At 50.4% G+C, this 14,812-nt stretch overlaps 1 protein-coding gene across 2 annotated transcripts in view; it reads left to right on the top strand.

Moving 5' to 3' along the window:
- Positions 1 to 14,812, top strand: part of KIF6 (kinesin family member 6) — a 403,702-nt gene that overhangs the window by 364,206 nt on the left and 24,684 nt on the right. For both annotated transcript variants that reach the window (XM_082347818.1, XM_082347819.1), the window contains one exon: positions 13,766 to 13,850. In XM_082347818.1, coding sequence (XP_082203944.1) covers positions 13,766 to 13,850 — 85 coding nt within the window. The remainder of the gene's footprint in view (positions 1 to 13,765; positions 13,851 to 14,812) is intronic.

Genomic DNA, 14,812 nt, shown 5'->3' with positions numbered 1-14,812 from the left:
ACACACGCCTGCAGCCCAGGCCCAGGGAGGGGTTGAGGACTCCTGGCTGTCTCTGGGTAAACCTGCTGCAGACACTGCCCAGCGAGATCTGGGGCTGCCCGGGGAGCCCCACGCTGACCACGTGCCATGCAGAAGCAACCCCTGAGAACAGGCCACTGTAGCTGCAATGCCTCATGGGGCGCTTGGATTACCACTGGGTAGTGCACGCTCCCTGACCTGAAGAGCCGGCAGTGACAGCGCTGAATCCCAGCAGGGCCTTAAGGAGGGTCGACAGAGGCACTGACCCGGAAGGCTCTCTGTTTTACCTCGTTGTTCCAGCTTAGGGCGCTCTGAGGCGTTCTTTTCTCCTGAACAGTGTTCCTGCAGTGACCTCTTGTGGCGTCCCTGCCATTCTCCAAAGACAGGCCACCACCATTGCCACCTTCTCCCGTTTGGTGGAAAATTAAGACTGAGTCTTGAAATGCTTTTTGGAATTCTGAGCCCAGGAGCCACAAATTTGAGAGAAAGCGAAAGGCCAGACTGTCATCAATTTATTCAGCAGACTAGACTGAGCACCCAGTGTGAGACCAGGAATTCCAGGATGAGGGGAGGAACCACTGATGGAGACAACTGGAGCAACCCTCCCGGCATCAGCCAGCCCAGTGGTTTTCAAAATGGGCTCTAGGGGACCCATTTGGGCCACGCTGTGGCCCCTTTGGGACCACAGGGTGAGGGTGAGGGGACCCAGGGTGCAAATGGCAGGACCCCGGGATTTTCACCTGGTTCAACCAAAGCAACTTCTGTTTCTCTTTTTGTCATTAAGCCTTTGCTTGAAGAAAAGGTTCTGAGCTTTGAACACATCTTCCTCCCTTCGGAACTTGCAGCTCTTTTTGAGACATTTCCCAAGGAAGACAGTCCAAGCTTCCCTTCCCCAGAGCTATCTCAGTTTCCCCTGGGCTCACACAGAACTCTGCATATGCTTCTATAAGAGAATTTATCACCTTGTATAATAATTACGCAGTCTTTTATCCTTCTCCCCCAGCCCTGAGCACAGTGATTGGCACACAGAAGGTCCTCCCTAAGTGTTAGCTGAATAAATCAGTGATATCTAAGGGATCAGATTTTTGCCTTAAAGATTCACCAGCTAAGGGACTCTGTGCCTAGGTTCCAACATCTGTAAAATGGGGGTGGTTGGATTAAATGATATCCTGTGCCCAGCAGCCCGTCACAGTCCCTGGGACTTAGCGGGCATCTACAGATCCCTGGTTGAATGAACAAATGAATCTAACACTCCTCAGCCGTCAAGTGCCACAATCGTATCTCTTTGTGAATGCAGAGTTCCTTAAGACATGCAGAAAACACTCACAACCTTGGTGAGGAGACATGCGAGGGCTTGGATGGGTTAGAAATGTTTTCATCCTACCTGAAATGAATGATCCAAATGCTGACCCTTTGGAGTAAGGGAGAAAGTAAAGGAAGCAGCTGCCCCAGAGGCTGAGATGGCATCTCAGCTGGTTCCAAAAGGACTCAGGTGGCTCTGTAAGGCCAGTGATAAAGTCTCACCACCTGAGCCAATTCTAATCCACAGGTGCTTGTGAATATAGGGTCAGCTTCGGTGACACAAGGTCCTTGGCCAAATTTCCAGGCTCAAGATGGAGGCTGGGAGTAATAAGGAGTCCCCACCCCATTTCCCTGCCCAGTTCCCAGTTGCCAAGGCTCCAGACCCTTTGAGTAGTTCCATACTCCCTCAGCAGCCGTTCTGGAGAATGGAAGGCTGTGGGCATCAGCCCCGGGGCGAGTCTTGAACTGCGACGATGGTTTAGTAAAAAGAGTACTCGCTCTAGAGTCAGGAGAACCCTGCTTGATGGTGCCTCTGCCATTCGCTAGTCATGTGACCTTGGCCCATTAACCTTCCTGCATTTCCATTTCCTTGTCCATAAGAGAAGAACATCTACTCCCCAGGACTGATCTCAGTGCTGAGCGAGGTGTATATGTGATGGAGCTGAGGACAAAGTAGATGCTCAGTGAATTGTCATGAACTCTGACTCTGGGTGCCAGGAACCAAATGCCCAGGCAGTGGGCAGAGCCCCTGGACACAGAGCTACCACAGTCCTGGGCTACCAACATGAGTTGGCATAACTGGTGGAGGTCACCATGGTCCCAGTCACCACGTCTCTCTACCCACATTTGCTTACAGGCTCTATAAATCACTCTTCTTTGCAAAAATACATCAAGCCCCAGGAAGGGGCTGTCTATTCCTTTGAGCACTTGAACACTGATGATCCTGTTACCAGTTGCCAGAGCCATTTTTTTCATTGTGCAGATGTGCAGAAACCGTGTGTGCTGCTTTGAGTGAATTAGGCATTTGACCAATGTCTCCATCAGTTGGGACTGCTGTAACAAATTGCCACAGACTAGGTGACTGATAAACAATGGAGATTTATTTCTCACAGTTCTGGAGGTTGGAAGCCTGAGATCAGAGTCAGGTTCTGGTGAGGTCCCTCTCCTGGGCGTAGACTGCCGGCTTCTCATTGTGTCCACTTGTGCTGGAAAGATCGAGCCAGCTCTCTGGTCTCTTCTTAGAAAGGCACTAATCTCATTCATGGGGGCTCCACCCTCATGACCCAATTACCTCCCAAAGGCCCCACCTGCAGATACCATCACATTAGGGATTCGATTTCAGCATGTGAGTTTTGGAGGGGACACAGTCCATAACAACCAAACACAGTAGACAAAATTCTAACCTCTCGACTTCATCTGCAAAAATGTATCTGATAAAATATACCATGGCCAGCTCCTCCATCTGTCCTCTCTTGTGCTTGGCCAGTCTCAGCCCAGAAAAGGTCTTACTGTTTCGCAGGACCTATTCTGTTGCAAACGTAGTGGAGCTGGGTAAGACCTTCCTAAATCCCCAAGGAAACTGATGATGAGTTTGGGGAAGACCTACCAACAGGAAACTAGGGTCATCTGTGCTCAGATACAAACGATGGGTGCTTTGTGTTCCAAATAACCAACAAAAAAGCTCTAAGTGGTGCTTTGAAAATACTGATGTCTATTCAGAAAACCATGAGGGCACTGTTATACGGAGAGCTGTGGGCAGGGGACACCCAGAGAGCAGAGCAGAGCAATTTCCATATAAAAAACGAAAAGGAAAAGAGAAGCAGGGAGAAGAGAATTGTATAGATAAAGTCTATGACCAACCATTGGGGATGAATCTGGCAATATCTGATATCTGCAATATCTAGAAGATATGCGACCTCCACCACCTGGCAATTCCACGCCTAGGAACATACACCTGAGATGGTGTCACATGTGTGCCCGAGGGGGCACTCCTGGCAGCATTGTTCTTATCATAGCAAACAGTCAAACAAACAAGAACCAAGACAGGAGACCACCCAAAGGTCCCCCGTAGGGGGTGGATAAGGGAGCGAGAGCTGTGATACAATCATACAGTGGAACACCTTAGAGAATTCAACATGGATAAACTAGATTTACGTGTAGCAGTGTGAATACATCTCAAAAACACAATGGTGACTGAAAGAAAGAAAACTGCTGAAGGATATATATGGACCCATACCATTCGTGTAAATTCCAAAATTTTCAATATTTTTTACCGTGGGGGAGGGAATGGGAGCTTTGGACATGACATGTGTTCATAAAACACATACGTACAGGTGCACAGTCCGACAAACGGTTATCAAGAGATCACTCTGCCACCCCTTAAGTCAAGAAATGGCTAAGTAATGTTTACAGGGCACTAAAGACACAGAGCGCGAATATAAAAGCACGAAGGGAAGGCTATGGAGCTCCAGCAGGATAGTGATGTTACCTTCAGGGAGGGAGGGTGGGGCTAGGGGAGGGCACGAAGGAGGCCTCCACCAATTCTGAACCGTTCTAGCTTCAAACAAAGCCCAAGTCTAAGGCAGCTGTGGCAAACTGCTGATTTTTAGATTTTCCAAAATACTAGTGTTATTTATATCATTCTTTGAACATTTTTTTGTGTTTGTAATGGTTTATAATAATTTCCATACCTCTATGAAGGACTAGATTCCAACGGTTCAGAAATCAAACACAAATTACTGTTCTCGTGGAATCATTGTGTTGGTAGAAGTGGTAGTAAAAAGTGAATCCCAATTCAATTCCAATTCATCTTCATTTTCCTCACTACCGTTCATGTCAGGATCATTTTACTTAAAGATGAAAATGGAAAGTTTACCACCATTCATTTTCTCCTCCAGGTGCCTTGTATTCTCTGGGAGGGACTAACAGCTACAGATGGTCTGCCTGCATGTTGAACAATACAGGGGAAGCGCCTATGAAGGCTGCTTTTTATTGTCCTCCCCCTGTTTCTATAAATCCTCACAATGGAGAGAGTTCTTCTCCTGCCCCTGGAAGAAACTGGGCAGCCCAGTAACTCAATTGTTCGTTGTTAATTACCAGCAAAACAAACAACAAAAACAACAGAAACCCACATTGGTCCTTCTATATTGTAACTAGAGTCTCAATAGTTCAAATTTCACTCAAAGATAAGACTTCCCTCCCTTTCCCTAGCTAAGGCCAACCGCCAGGAAGAGAGGGACATGGTCAGCTCCTTCTCTCTCTAACTCACTTCTTCCCACAGCCTGCTACGCTGTTTCCCCAGAAGGAGTTGGAGAGAAGAAGGAAGGGAGGAAAGGCAGTTGGTAAAGATCACACTTAACTGGTACCATTGTAACACAGCTTTGTGCTCTCTGGGCACAAAGTGCCCGAGCAAATGTTCAAAGCTGACTCTTGCTCATTCGGGGTACTTTCACGGGTCCCTGGAGGCCCCTCACCCGCACGTTCCTTGTCTCGAGGGAATGCACCTCATTCGGACAGTTGTTTACCTGTACAGGTCAGGGTCCAAACGGGAAGCAAGTGGCAGTACTCAAATTATCTATTGTGAAGAGAGTTGAATAAAGGCCTGTTGACAAAGGCATGAGCAGAGGGTAGGGAAACCACAAAGGAGATCACAGTACCCCAGAGGTAATAACAGCAGCAAGGCAGGAAGCATCAGGCCTAAGAGGGCAAGGGAGTGAGCAGTTATGAAACTTGAAGACAGAAATGGTTGTGCAGCTATGGAGAACAGTATGGAAGTTCCTTAAAAAACTAAAAATGGAACTACCATACAAACCAGCAATCCCACTACTGGGCATATACCCTGAGAAAACCATAATTCAAAAAGAGTCATGTACCACAATGTACATTGCAACACTGTTTACAATAGCCAGGACACAGAAGCAACCTAAGTGTCCGGAAGCAACCTAAGTGTCCATCGACAGATGAATGGATAAAGAAGATGTAGCACATATATACAATTCAATATTACTCAGCCATGAAAAGAAACAAAATTGAGTTATTTATAGTGAGGTGGATGGACCTAGAATCTGTCATACAGAGTGAAGTAAGTCATAAAGAGAAAAACAAATACCATATGCTAACACATATATATGGAATCTAAAAAAAAAAAAAAAAAAAGAATGGTTCTGAAGAACCCAGGGGCAGGACAGGAATAAAGACTCAGACGTAGAGAATGGACTTGAGGACACGGAGAGGGGGAAGGGTAAGCTGGGACAAAGTGAGAGAGTGGCATGGACATATATACACTACCAAATGTAAAATAGCTAGTGGGAAGCAGCTGCATAGCACAGGGAGATCAGCTCGGTGTTTTGTGACCACCTAGAGGGGTGGGATAGGGAAGGTGGGAGGGAGACACAAGAGGGAGGAGATATGGGGATGTATGTTTATGTATAGCTGATTCACTTTGTTATACAGCAGAAACTAACACAACATTGTAAAGCAATTATACTCCAATAAAGATGTTAAAAAAAAAAAAAGAAATGGCTGTGCAGAAAGGCTCTGGCCATCTGATAGGAGCTGTGACCTTCAGTAAAGCAGTGCATCCAGCTCGTGGCCTCTACAGAGATGTCTGGGGAAAGAAATACCTCAGCCTGTCTCCTCCCATGCTCCAGTTCCTGCCCATGTTCGCCATCGGCTGAGTCCAGCCAGAGGGCGGAGGGTAAGGAAGCCCACTGTTCTACCAGCCAGGCTCCTGGGGTGAGGAGCAGAAGAGGAGAGGGCGGAGAGTGGATTTGGAGAAGCAGAAGGAATAGGCCCAGCTCTCCCAGGCTTCCTGTGGTCCACCGCCAGGTTTGTTTCTCCTAAGTTCCCTCTAGGTGGCTTTATTAAAAAGGATCTAAGTTTTAAGTGGTGTGCCAGAGGGTCTGAGTGCTGTGCTGGAACCCGCTCACGCTGGCTCTGAGCACTGACCATGCGCATCTCCTCCCAGCCCCAGATTCAGGAGCATCGTGCTGGTGGCTTGAACTCAGTCACACCACAAACATTGGCAAACACTACAAATCAGGGCTTTTTCTCTTCAGAGAGCCGGTTGTTCCACATCTGCCAGCACGCCTCTGATCTCAGGTGACCCTAACTGACTCTCCTCCATGCTGGAGCCCACGCTTCTTCCACAGAAATGGCAGCCACTCTGCCCCGGCTCCTCACACAGCATCAGCCCATGTCCCACCCTCTAGAGTTCTTGAGGGGAGTCACACTTCTGTCCACACCACACGCACACAACACACACCATGCACACACACGACACACACCATGCACACACACAGCACACACCATGCACACACACAACACACCATGCACACACAGCACACACCATGCGCACACACAGCACACACCATGCGCACACACAACACACACCATGCACACACGCAGCACACACCATGCACACACACAACACACCATGCACACACAGCACACACACAGTACACACCATGTGCACACACACAACACACACCATGCACACAAAAAAACACTATGCAAACACAATACACACCACGCACACACACACAACACACCATGCACACACAACACACACCATGCACACACACACCATGCACACACACAACACACACCATGCACACACACAACACACACCACGCACACACAGCACACAGCATGCACACACAACACACACAACGCACACCACACACAGCACACACCATGCACACACACAACACACCATGCACACACAACACACACCATGCACACACAGCACACACCATGCACACACACACAGCACACACCATGTGCACACACACAACACACACCATGCACACACAAAAAACACACTATGCAAACACACAACACACACCACGCACACACACACAACACACAACACACACACACAACACACACCACACACACACATAAACACACATCATGCACACACACACATCACACCATGAACACACAGATTCCCAAAGGTTCTCATCAAGCTTTCTGAGCTGTCTCCTTCAAGCCCCCTCCCTACCTTGGGAAGGATCTCTACACACATTACCCCCAGTGATGCGGATAAGGTGGTCTGAAGGCAAACCACTAGGGTCTTCAAAAAAATTCTCCAGAAATTTCTTTTGGCCCTTCTCTAACATCAATGTGCGCATTTTGGTTGTCTGCCCACTCTTGCCACCTCACTTTGAAAATATGCCAGTTCTACTGTGTAGTCTGTTTCTGAACTCACTTATGACTCTGAAATACAACAAAATTTTGCCAAATGAACAGATTGGCTTACAAATTGGCTAGTAGCAGATAAGTTTTCCAAAAGTGGAGGGAGATGGTTTTATTAAGGATTCTCAGTTCAGTTCCTAGAAGTCCTAAAATTTCTTTTACAAGCCAATCAGGAGAATTGACCAAACCCCACTAATCATTATCATTAGCGGTTTTCACAGGAGGAAGGCCTGTGCTCACCCTCACAGGTGTGGGGAAAACTGCCCTCCCCAACAGGTCATAGGTATCCTGAGAACACTCCAGACTCGCTGGGTCCAGTGTGACAAGGATATAGCTGGGTTTTAGGGATGCCAAGCTTCCTGCTAATGTCTCTCTGAAAAGCCACTGAGATTAACACATGTGGTCACCACTGGTCTGTGAGGCGAAAGTGACAGAGGGTAGAATTGCCGAGGGACTCAGGCTCGTAGAGAAACCCTGAGTTCAGTAATGTCGGCACACTTCTGAGGAGTGAGGAGGCCTCAGTGGGCTGGACGCAGGCAGGAGCAGCCTTTGCACAGGCCTGCCTCTGAAGGGGGTGGGGAGAGGGTACCAGGAGCCTCAGAAAGAGGTGCCAGGCTCTGAGTGGCTGCAACCAGAGAATGCTGACCGGAAAGCAGAGATGGAGCTGGGGTCCCAGCAGAAAGGACTGTGGAGAGTTGGGAGAGGGAGAGAGCTCCCGTCTGAGCAGAGGTGATCGTGGTCGGGAAGTGAGTAAGGAGACTAGAACTATCTTTCCTGTGAATGCGGGATGCTCCTGGGGTCTCCCTTGTATCGCTTGCAAGTCCACACGGACCCTCTGTGTGGGCCGCGTCCTCCTCCGGGAATGCAGCGGAGGGGAGCAATGCCGAAGGAGAGAGGCCGCCATCCCAGGGGCCTGGTCGTGGGCAGAGAGGCCCAGAGTGGACGCAGAGGAGGTTACTCAGGAGGGAAGGGACGCAGCTGGCCTTCCATGAGCAGAGTCCAGGCTCCAAACCGGCATGGGGAAGGATTTTGATTGTGCTAAAGCTGGGCCATCTGTGCTCTCGGAGAGCGCCCCATTCTCCCTGCGGGGAGGACGGCGGTGGTGAGTGGGGACCCGAGCAATGATCAGCCACAGTCCTGGGTCCGCAGGATATTCACCACGCCCTTCAGTCCTGCCGTGGTCAGCGATGGTGTTACACAAAATCAACACCAAGACGCATGGTGGCACTGAGCGCCTGTCAGCCTGTGATCACTCCAGCTGGCAATAAATTTGAGCCATTAAACAGGAAACGGTCTGATTGGGAAGCCAGAATCTTTGCCTCTGAGCTTCTGACCATTGTGGTAATTGAGCTACTAACATCATCCATCTTGGGTAGAATAGACACTTTGACTTCGGAAACAAGGAGAGGCTGAGTGATCTGGGCTCTGTGAGACAGTGTAGCCCAAGGAGGCCCAGAGTGGGTGTTCAGGGAGCGAATCCTTAGTTGAATAGCTAAGGCCACCTGCTGGAATGCCTCCGTGGCTCTGCTGTCTCGTCTGCCATGGTAGAGCCACATAATTCACGGCCTTCTCCCGCGCAGGGCACCAGCCTTTGCTCCATGGAAGCCCACAGGGCCCCTTTCGGCTGGTGCCTGGTTGGAAATGTCAGTACCGCCTTCCTTAGGATTCCTAACACACAGTTAAGGAGACAAGCAGGCTTGCTCTGGGTATTCTGGGGGCTGCCTTGGGGGCCCAGGCTCCCGTGGGTAACGTGGGTAGCAAAAGTTCCTCACACCCATCAGGCGAGCTGCAGATGCCCAGTGGGAGCAGTGTGCAGGCCGTGGTTTCGGTTAGGAAAGGGCAGTCTGCACAGGCCGGCGCTCGGGGGAGAGACTGAGGCTTTTTCTCAGCCCCAGCCCCGCACCTGAAAGGCATTCATGGAAAAGAGCATCGCCTACAGATACCAAGGACAAGTCAATACCGACCTCAGTGATCTGCCCCATGGCTGCCTTCATTATGCCAGTCGCTTGCAAAGGAAAAAGCACCAGCTTTGAAGTCAGACAGAGCTGGGCCCTGACTCCAGCTCTTTTTACCAGTGGTGTGATCCCGGGGAAGGTTACTTCCCCTGTCAGAACTCAGTTTCCCCATCTGTGATGGGCTTGTTATATAAGAGCCACAGAGCAGCCACGTGGTGGATATCGTTATTCAGATATCCACCATCTGCAAGGGCCAAGTGCAGGCAGCCCAGCCCTACAGAGAGTGTGACTTCCTTGCTGCAAACCCCTGAGCTCCTTTGCCCCACAGTGGCTTCCAAAGGTCTGGAAGGTGGGCGGGGGGCAAAGGGCCATGCTGGCCCCCGTATAGCATCCTATATGAACCCCTGCAGGTCCTGCATCCTCAGTGACCCCTGCATGGAGTACTTGCGTTGAAACTGGACACAGAGCCTTGAACGGTGTTTCTTAACAAGGGGTGAGCATCGGAATCACAGGGGAACCTACCATCAAATCCTAACTCAGAACGTCTGGGGTAGGGCCCAGCAGTCTCTGTGCTTTTACAAGCGCCTTAGGTGATTCTCAGGTGCACCCCCAGTAGAAAGCCAGTGAACGAAAGAAACGAGATTCTGCACATTTCAGACATTTACTTACTGTAAGAGAGTTTTGGGGTGTGTGTGTGTGTATGTGTGGGGGGGGGGGGGGTATGCGGAGGTGGGAAGAGAAGTTATAGTGATCTTTCCAGTGCCCCTGAAATCATGCCAGGTATAAGGGGACCCACAGGAGGCTGGCCTTCCCAGCAAGCACCCCTTTGTTCTTGTGCTGCTGGTTCCAAACACCTGACACATCAGAGGTGGGGTCAGCCTGGGACTGTGCGTGCCCTGCTGGAAGTTTCAGTTACTATTTGACTGCTCAGGGCTTCCTCCATGTGTGACATTCAGATCTACAGCCGCTGGAGTGAAGCCCTTCTTTTTCACTTCTGTATTGTGTGGGAGCCGGCTGCCCATACACACTCACAGTGTGACCTCATGGGCCACTCGGGGCTGTGACCTTCTGTGCTCCCGTCCCAGCCAGAGTCCTGTGCTTGAAAGGAGGACTCCTTGTGCCTCCTGTCAGGTGACTGGAGGTTCTGTCCCTGGCCACAGTCCCAGTGGGCACGGAGACCTGCAAAGCGCAACTGCCCTTTACTTACTCCCTTTTCCTCTGTTCCTGCTCAGCCGCTTTGTCTGGTTCCCTTTGAGTTCCCAGCCCCTCTTTCTCTTGAGAGACGGCTGATAAGCCAAGCCTCAGGAAGCAGCAGAAGCAGCCAGGGCTGTCTCCTGGTGAGGTTACAATGCATTTCACTCAGCAAACATCACTTTGGCAAGAGGCCCCTTTGGTTGTCATGGCAACGTGGGTAGCTTGTGTCTTGGGGGTATGCTGTGCCCTCATTCTGGCTGCCCAAGTTCCCTTGCCCCAGCTTTCTTTCCCAGATCCTTTCACCACCCTGGCGCCACCTCACATTAACTATCCTTCAGTTTGGAGCAGCTTTGTCTTGACCAGCAAAACAACTACTTGGCTTTGCTATCAAAGGAATAGATCACACGATTCCTCTCCTCAACGCCCTCCAGCCTCTCAGCTCTCTCAAAGCCAATGTCCTTTCCAGGCCCTCAAGGTCCTACCTGATCTGGCCTCAGTTTCCTCACTGGCCCAGCCTTCACCCCAGAGCAGGGTCTTCACTGTGTCTCTCAGGGGGTTCCTTGGTATGGGGTCAAAAAGTGTTAAAAGGACAAAAGAGAGCCACAGCTTTTCTTTTTTAACAGACTCGGAGATACAGGTGTCCATTTCTGAAACCATTAGGGAAGGAAATATTCTATTTCAAGTCCTACCGTTATCAGTTTGGTGTTGAGATACTTCCTTCAGTTTATCAGGTCTGACATTTCCCAGAGAGGACAAGGGCCAGTGAGCACGGGCTGCATTGAGGGCACCCTGGACGTGGAATCTGAACAAACAAAGCACTGGGGAGATACAAAGAGCAGAGGGACCAGCCCCTGCCCTCGAGGGGCTTCCGGTGCCTAGGCCTGGGGGACCATGGGTGACGAGGACAGGCAGTTTGGCTCATTAGGGCCACTAAGATGCACCAGCATGGGGGACAGCGTAGTCTTCGGCTGGGAAGTCTATGGTATCTATGAGTGAGACACTTGCTCAGCCAGTTCACAAGTGACAGGTGATACTTGACACAAGGGACAGAGAGTAACAGGTGCCTGGCAGATAAAGAACAGAATCCTGATCCACTTAGCTTATTTATCAATGAGTTAGATAACGACATAAAAGCAGCCAGAAGGGAAAGAATAAGGCATGCCAGCATAAGGACCTCTCAGCAGGCTAAACCCCCAATAAATGGGAAATATTGCATTTGTGATAGAAAGGATAATCACACTGAAGTAGAATGCGTTTTGACAACCACTCATAAATATAGGAACGTGTGTAAACTGACCGCAAGCTTAATAGAAGACAGTGACAAACTGACATGGCCATGACAGTGACGAAGCTGCTGAAAAACAAAAACAGTGCTAGGGGGCTGCCTGGTATAAACATCTAGCACTTTGGAACCAGAAAAATTGGGTTCAAATCCCAGCCCTACCACTTAATAGCTCTGTGACCTTGAGTTATTCACCAACCTCTCCGAGCCTCAGAATCTAACTGAAACGAGATGGTAATGCCTTTCCTGCTGAGTTATTTTGAGAATTAACAATAAGATGAGTAGACCACCTAGCCCAGCATCTAGTAGAACTTGGCAGAACCTGTAATATAGAAGGCCCTCAGTAAATGGTCATTGTTAGTAATTCACCTCCTATAGAAATATAGATCGTAAATTTTTCAAGGCTAGGAGAACTCTTCTCTACCCTGCCCCTCTCGGGCCTATCTGGAGTATGATGTCCAGATTCAGGCTCTGTACTTCAGATGGATTAGAAAGTCACCTTGCTACTGAGCCCTTAGATGAGAGAATTAGGCAGAGTCAGCCCGGGAATAAAGCTCCAGGCACATGTGGTATTTTGTTGTTGTTGCTGTTGCTGTTAAAGTATTTAAAGAACCATCAGATTAAGAAGGAGAACATACTGTGCTGCTCCAGAGCTCCAAAGGAGAGGTGAAAAGAAGTTAGTGAGGCAGGTCTCAGCTCCAATTAAGAGGAAACAGAGCTGCCCGCAACGAGGTATGCTCGGTGTAAAGCACTGAGCCCCACCCCCGGCAGTATGGGGAGGAGAAAGCAGATGACCATCCTCAGAAATGTTATCGAAGGTATTTCTGAATCGAGAGCCTTGCAACCAAACAAACCTGGATTTGGATCCAGGCTCCTCAAGTTAGCCACGCGGCCTTGGGCAGGTTAACCTCTTTGAACCTCCATGCCCTTATCTGTAAAATGGGAGCAATAATACCTCCAATGAGTACCAGAAGGATTAAGTCTGATCATGTCCAGAAAGCACCTAGCATGTGATAGAGTCTCCCCTCCAAAGAGTAAAAAGTGGGGCTGCATAACTCCTAAGACGCCTTCTGAGGCTGAGAAATGCAGTACAACCACCGAAAGCCTCCTGGGAAGATAGACAGACCCCACCCACCAGGCTAGGAAAAGATGGGCTCCAGACAAGCACACAAGCAACCAGAGCAGGCAACCCGGCAACCAGCGGTGGCGGCTGGCGTGTCTGGGGACACAGCCCTCACCTAGGACTTGCCAGGGCCCTGTGGGCAGGGCGTCTGAGCGTGGTTCTCAGCCCTGGGCGCACATTGGGTTAATCGGGCTTAGAACCACTGCTTCAGAGGGAAGTCAAAAACGGGAGACATGATTTGAGGCTGGAGAATTCGGCACCTCAGCTGATGCAAAGTAAGATGTGAGCCGTTTTAGTGATGCCTTCTTGGTTTATGAAGGGCTCAGTATCAGAGGAGGGGGAAATGGTGTTTTGCATCTTCCCTGGGGACTCGAGGGGAAACGAGTGAACTCCATGGTAAAAGGATTGGTAGGATATAAGGAGGGATTCCCTTCCAGTGACAGATGTTGGACAGTGGGAGGGACAGGGGATGGAGCTTAATCATGGAACCCTCCTCTGGGGCTCTCAGCTGATTGGAGCTTGCCACCCAGAGGAGGCGGGTAAAGCAAGCGCCCATCCAAAGGCCCCAGAAGGACTCACAGGGTCCCCCTTCTCCTGGGACGCACGATGACTGTGTCGTCCGCTCTAAACGTCACACTCTCCCTTGACCTTTCTTCCTCGCTGGAGGGAACCATCAGCCTCTCCCTTCTCCAGGTATCTCAGAAAACACAGCCGTGCCCTCGACGCCAGACCCGGTGGAAGAGAAGCTGCGATCCCAACTGGAGGAAGAAAAGAGAAGGTGCCCTTTCTTTTTGCCACACACACCCTGACCCCAGCCCCTCGGGGCCACCTGGAGCTGTGGGGCAGGGCAGGGTGGCCATGCCCGTCCCAGGCCTGCAGCTACTCTGGAAGCGGGTCCTAAAATAGCTGGAGGAGGTGCCACCTTTCAGCAGGCAGTCGTGAGATGCAGGAAGCCGAGGCAGGGTGAGGCTGGAGTGGGGACCAGAAGGCCCAGCCAGGCTCCAGCGCTGGGATCCCCGAATCGGGCAGGGAGAGCAGCCTCCGCAGCCCCAGCCCAGGCTGCAGCCCAGGAAGCGGCGAGTCTTGTCTGCTGCTGCCCTCTAGGGGAGCCCAGAAGTATGACCATGGAGGACCTCCTTCCCCCGACTTCTCTCCTGAGGCTCCTTATCTGCAAGGTGTCCAGAGAATAATCAGACCCTCCTGCGGCCATTTAGGGCCCCAGAATGATTTAACCTGCAGGGCGAGGAACCTCAAGCATAAACAGACATCTGGTCATTACTGATACAAGCTTCTCAGTTCATTCATTCATTTAGGCATTCAACAGCTATCTCCGCTGCCGTGCAGACGTTTGGGGGAAACCAAACAAGGAACCTTTCCTGCTCTCGAGGTGGCGATGGTGCCACTGTAACACACACCACCCACCCCTGGGCTGGCTAGGCATGTACTCTGAGCGCACCCTGTCACACTGCCCCCACCCCCAGATGGCCTGGGTTCAAACCCTGGCTCCTCTGTTTATTAGCTCGGTGCTATAGAGCAAGTTCCTTAACCTCTCCATGCCTCAGGTTCCAAATCTGTAAAGGGGAGATGATGATAATAGCGCCTTCCTCATAGGGTTGTGAAGAGGATTAAGTGAGTTTATAGACGGCAAGGGCCTAGAGCAATGCCTGCCCTTCAGTGCCCCGTAATGGTACTTATCCTTCTTGGAGGGGGGTTAGTCATCTCACACACAGAGCCCCACGG

Source organism: Balaenoptera borealis (assembly GCF_965194805.1).
Source record: "Balaenoptera borealis genome assembly, chromosome: 12".
Taxonomy (NCBI): Eukaryota; Metazoa; Chordata; class Mammalia; order Artiodactyla; family Balaenopteridae; genus Balaenoptera; species Balaenoptera borealis.
The sequence above is the reverse complement of the archived record's forward strand: the minus strand, read 5'-3'. Positions and strand labels throughout refer to the sequence as shown.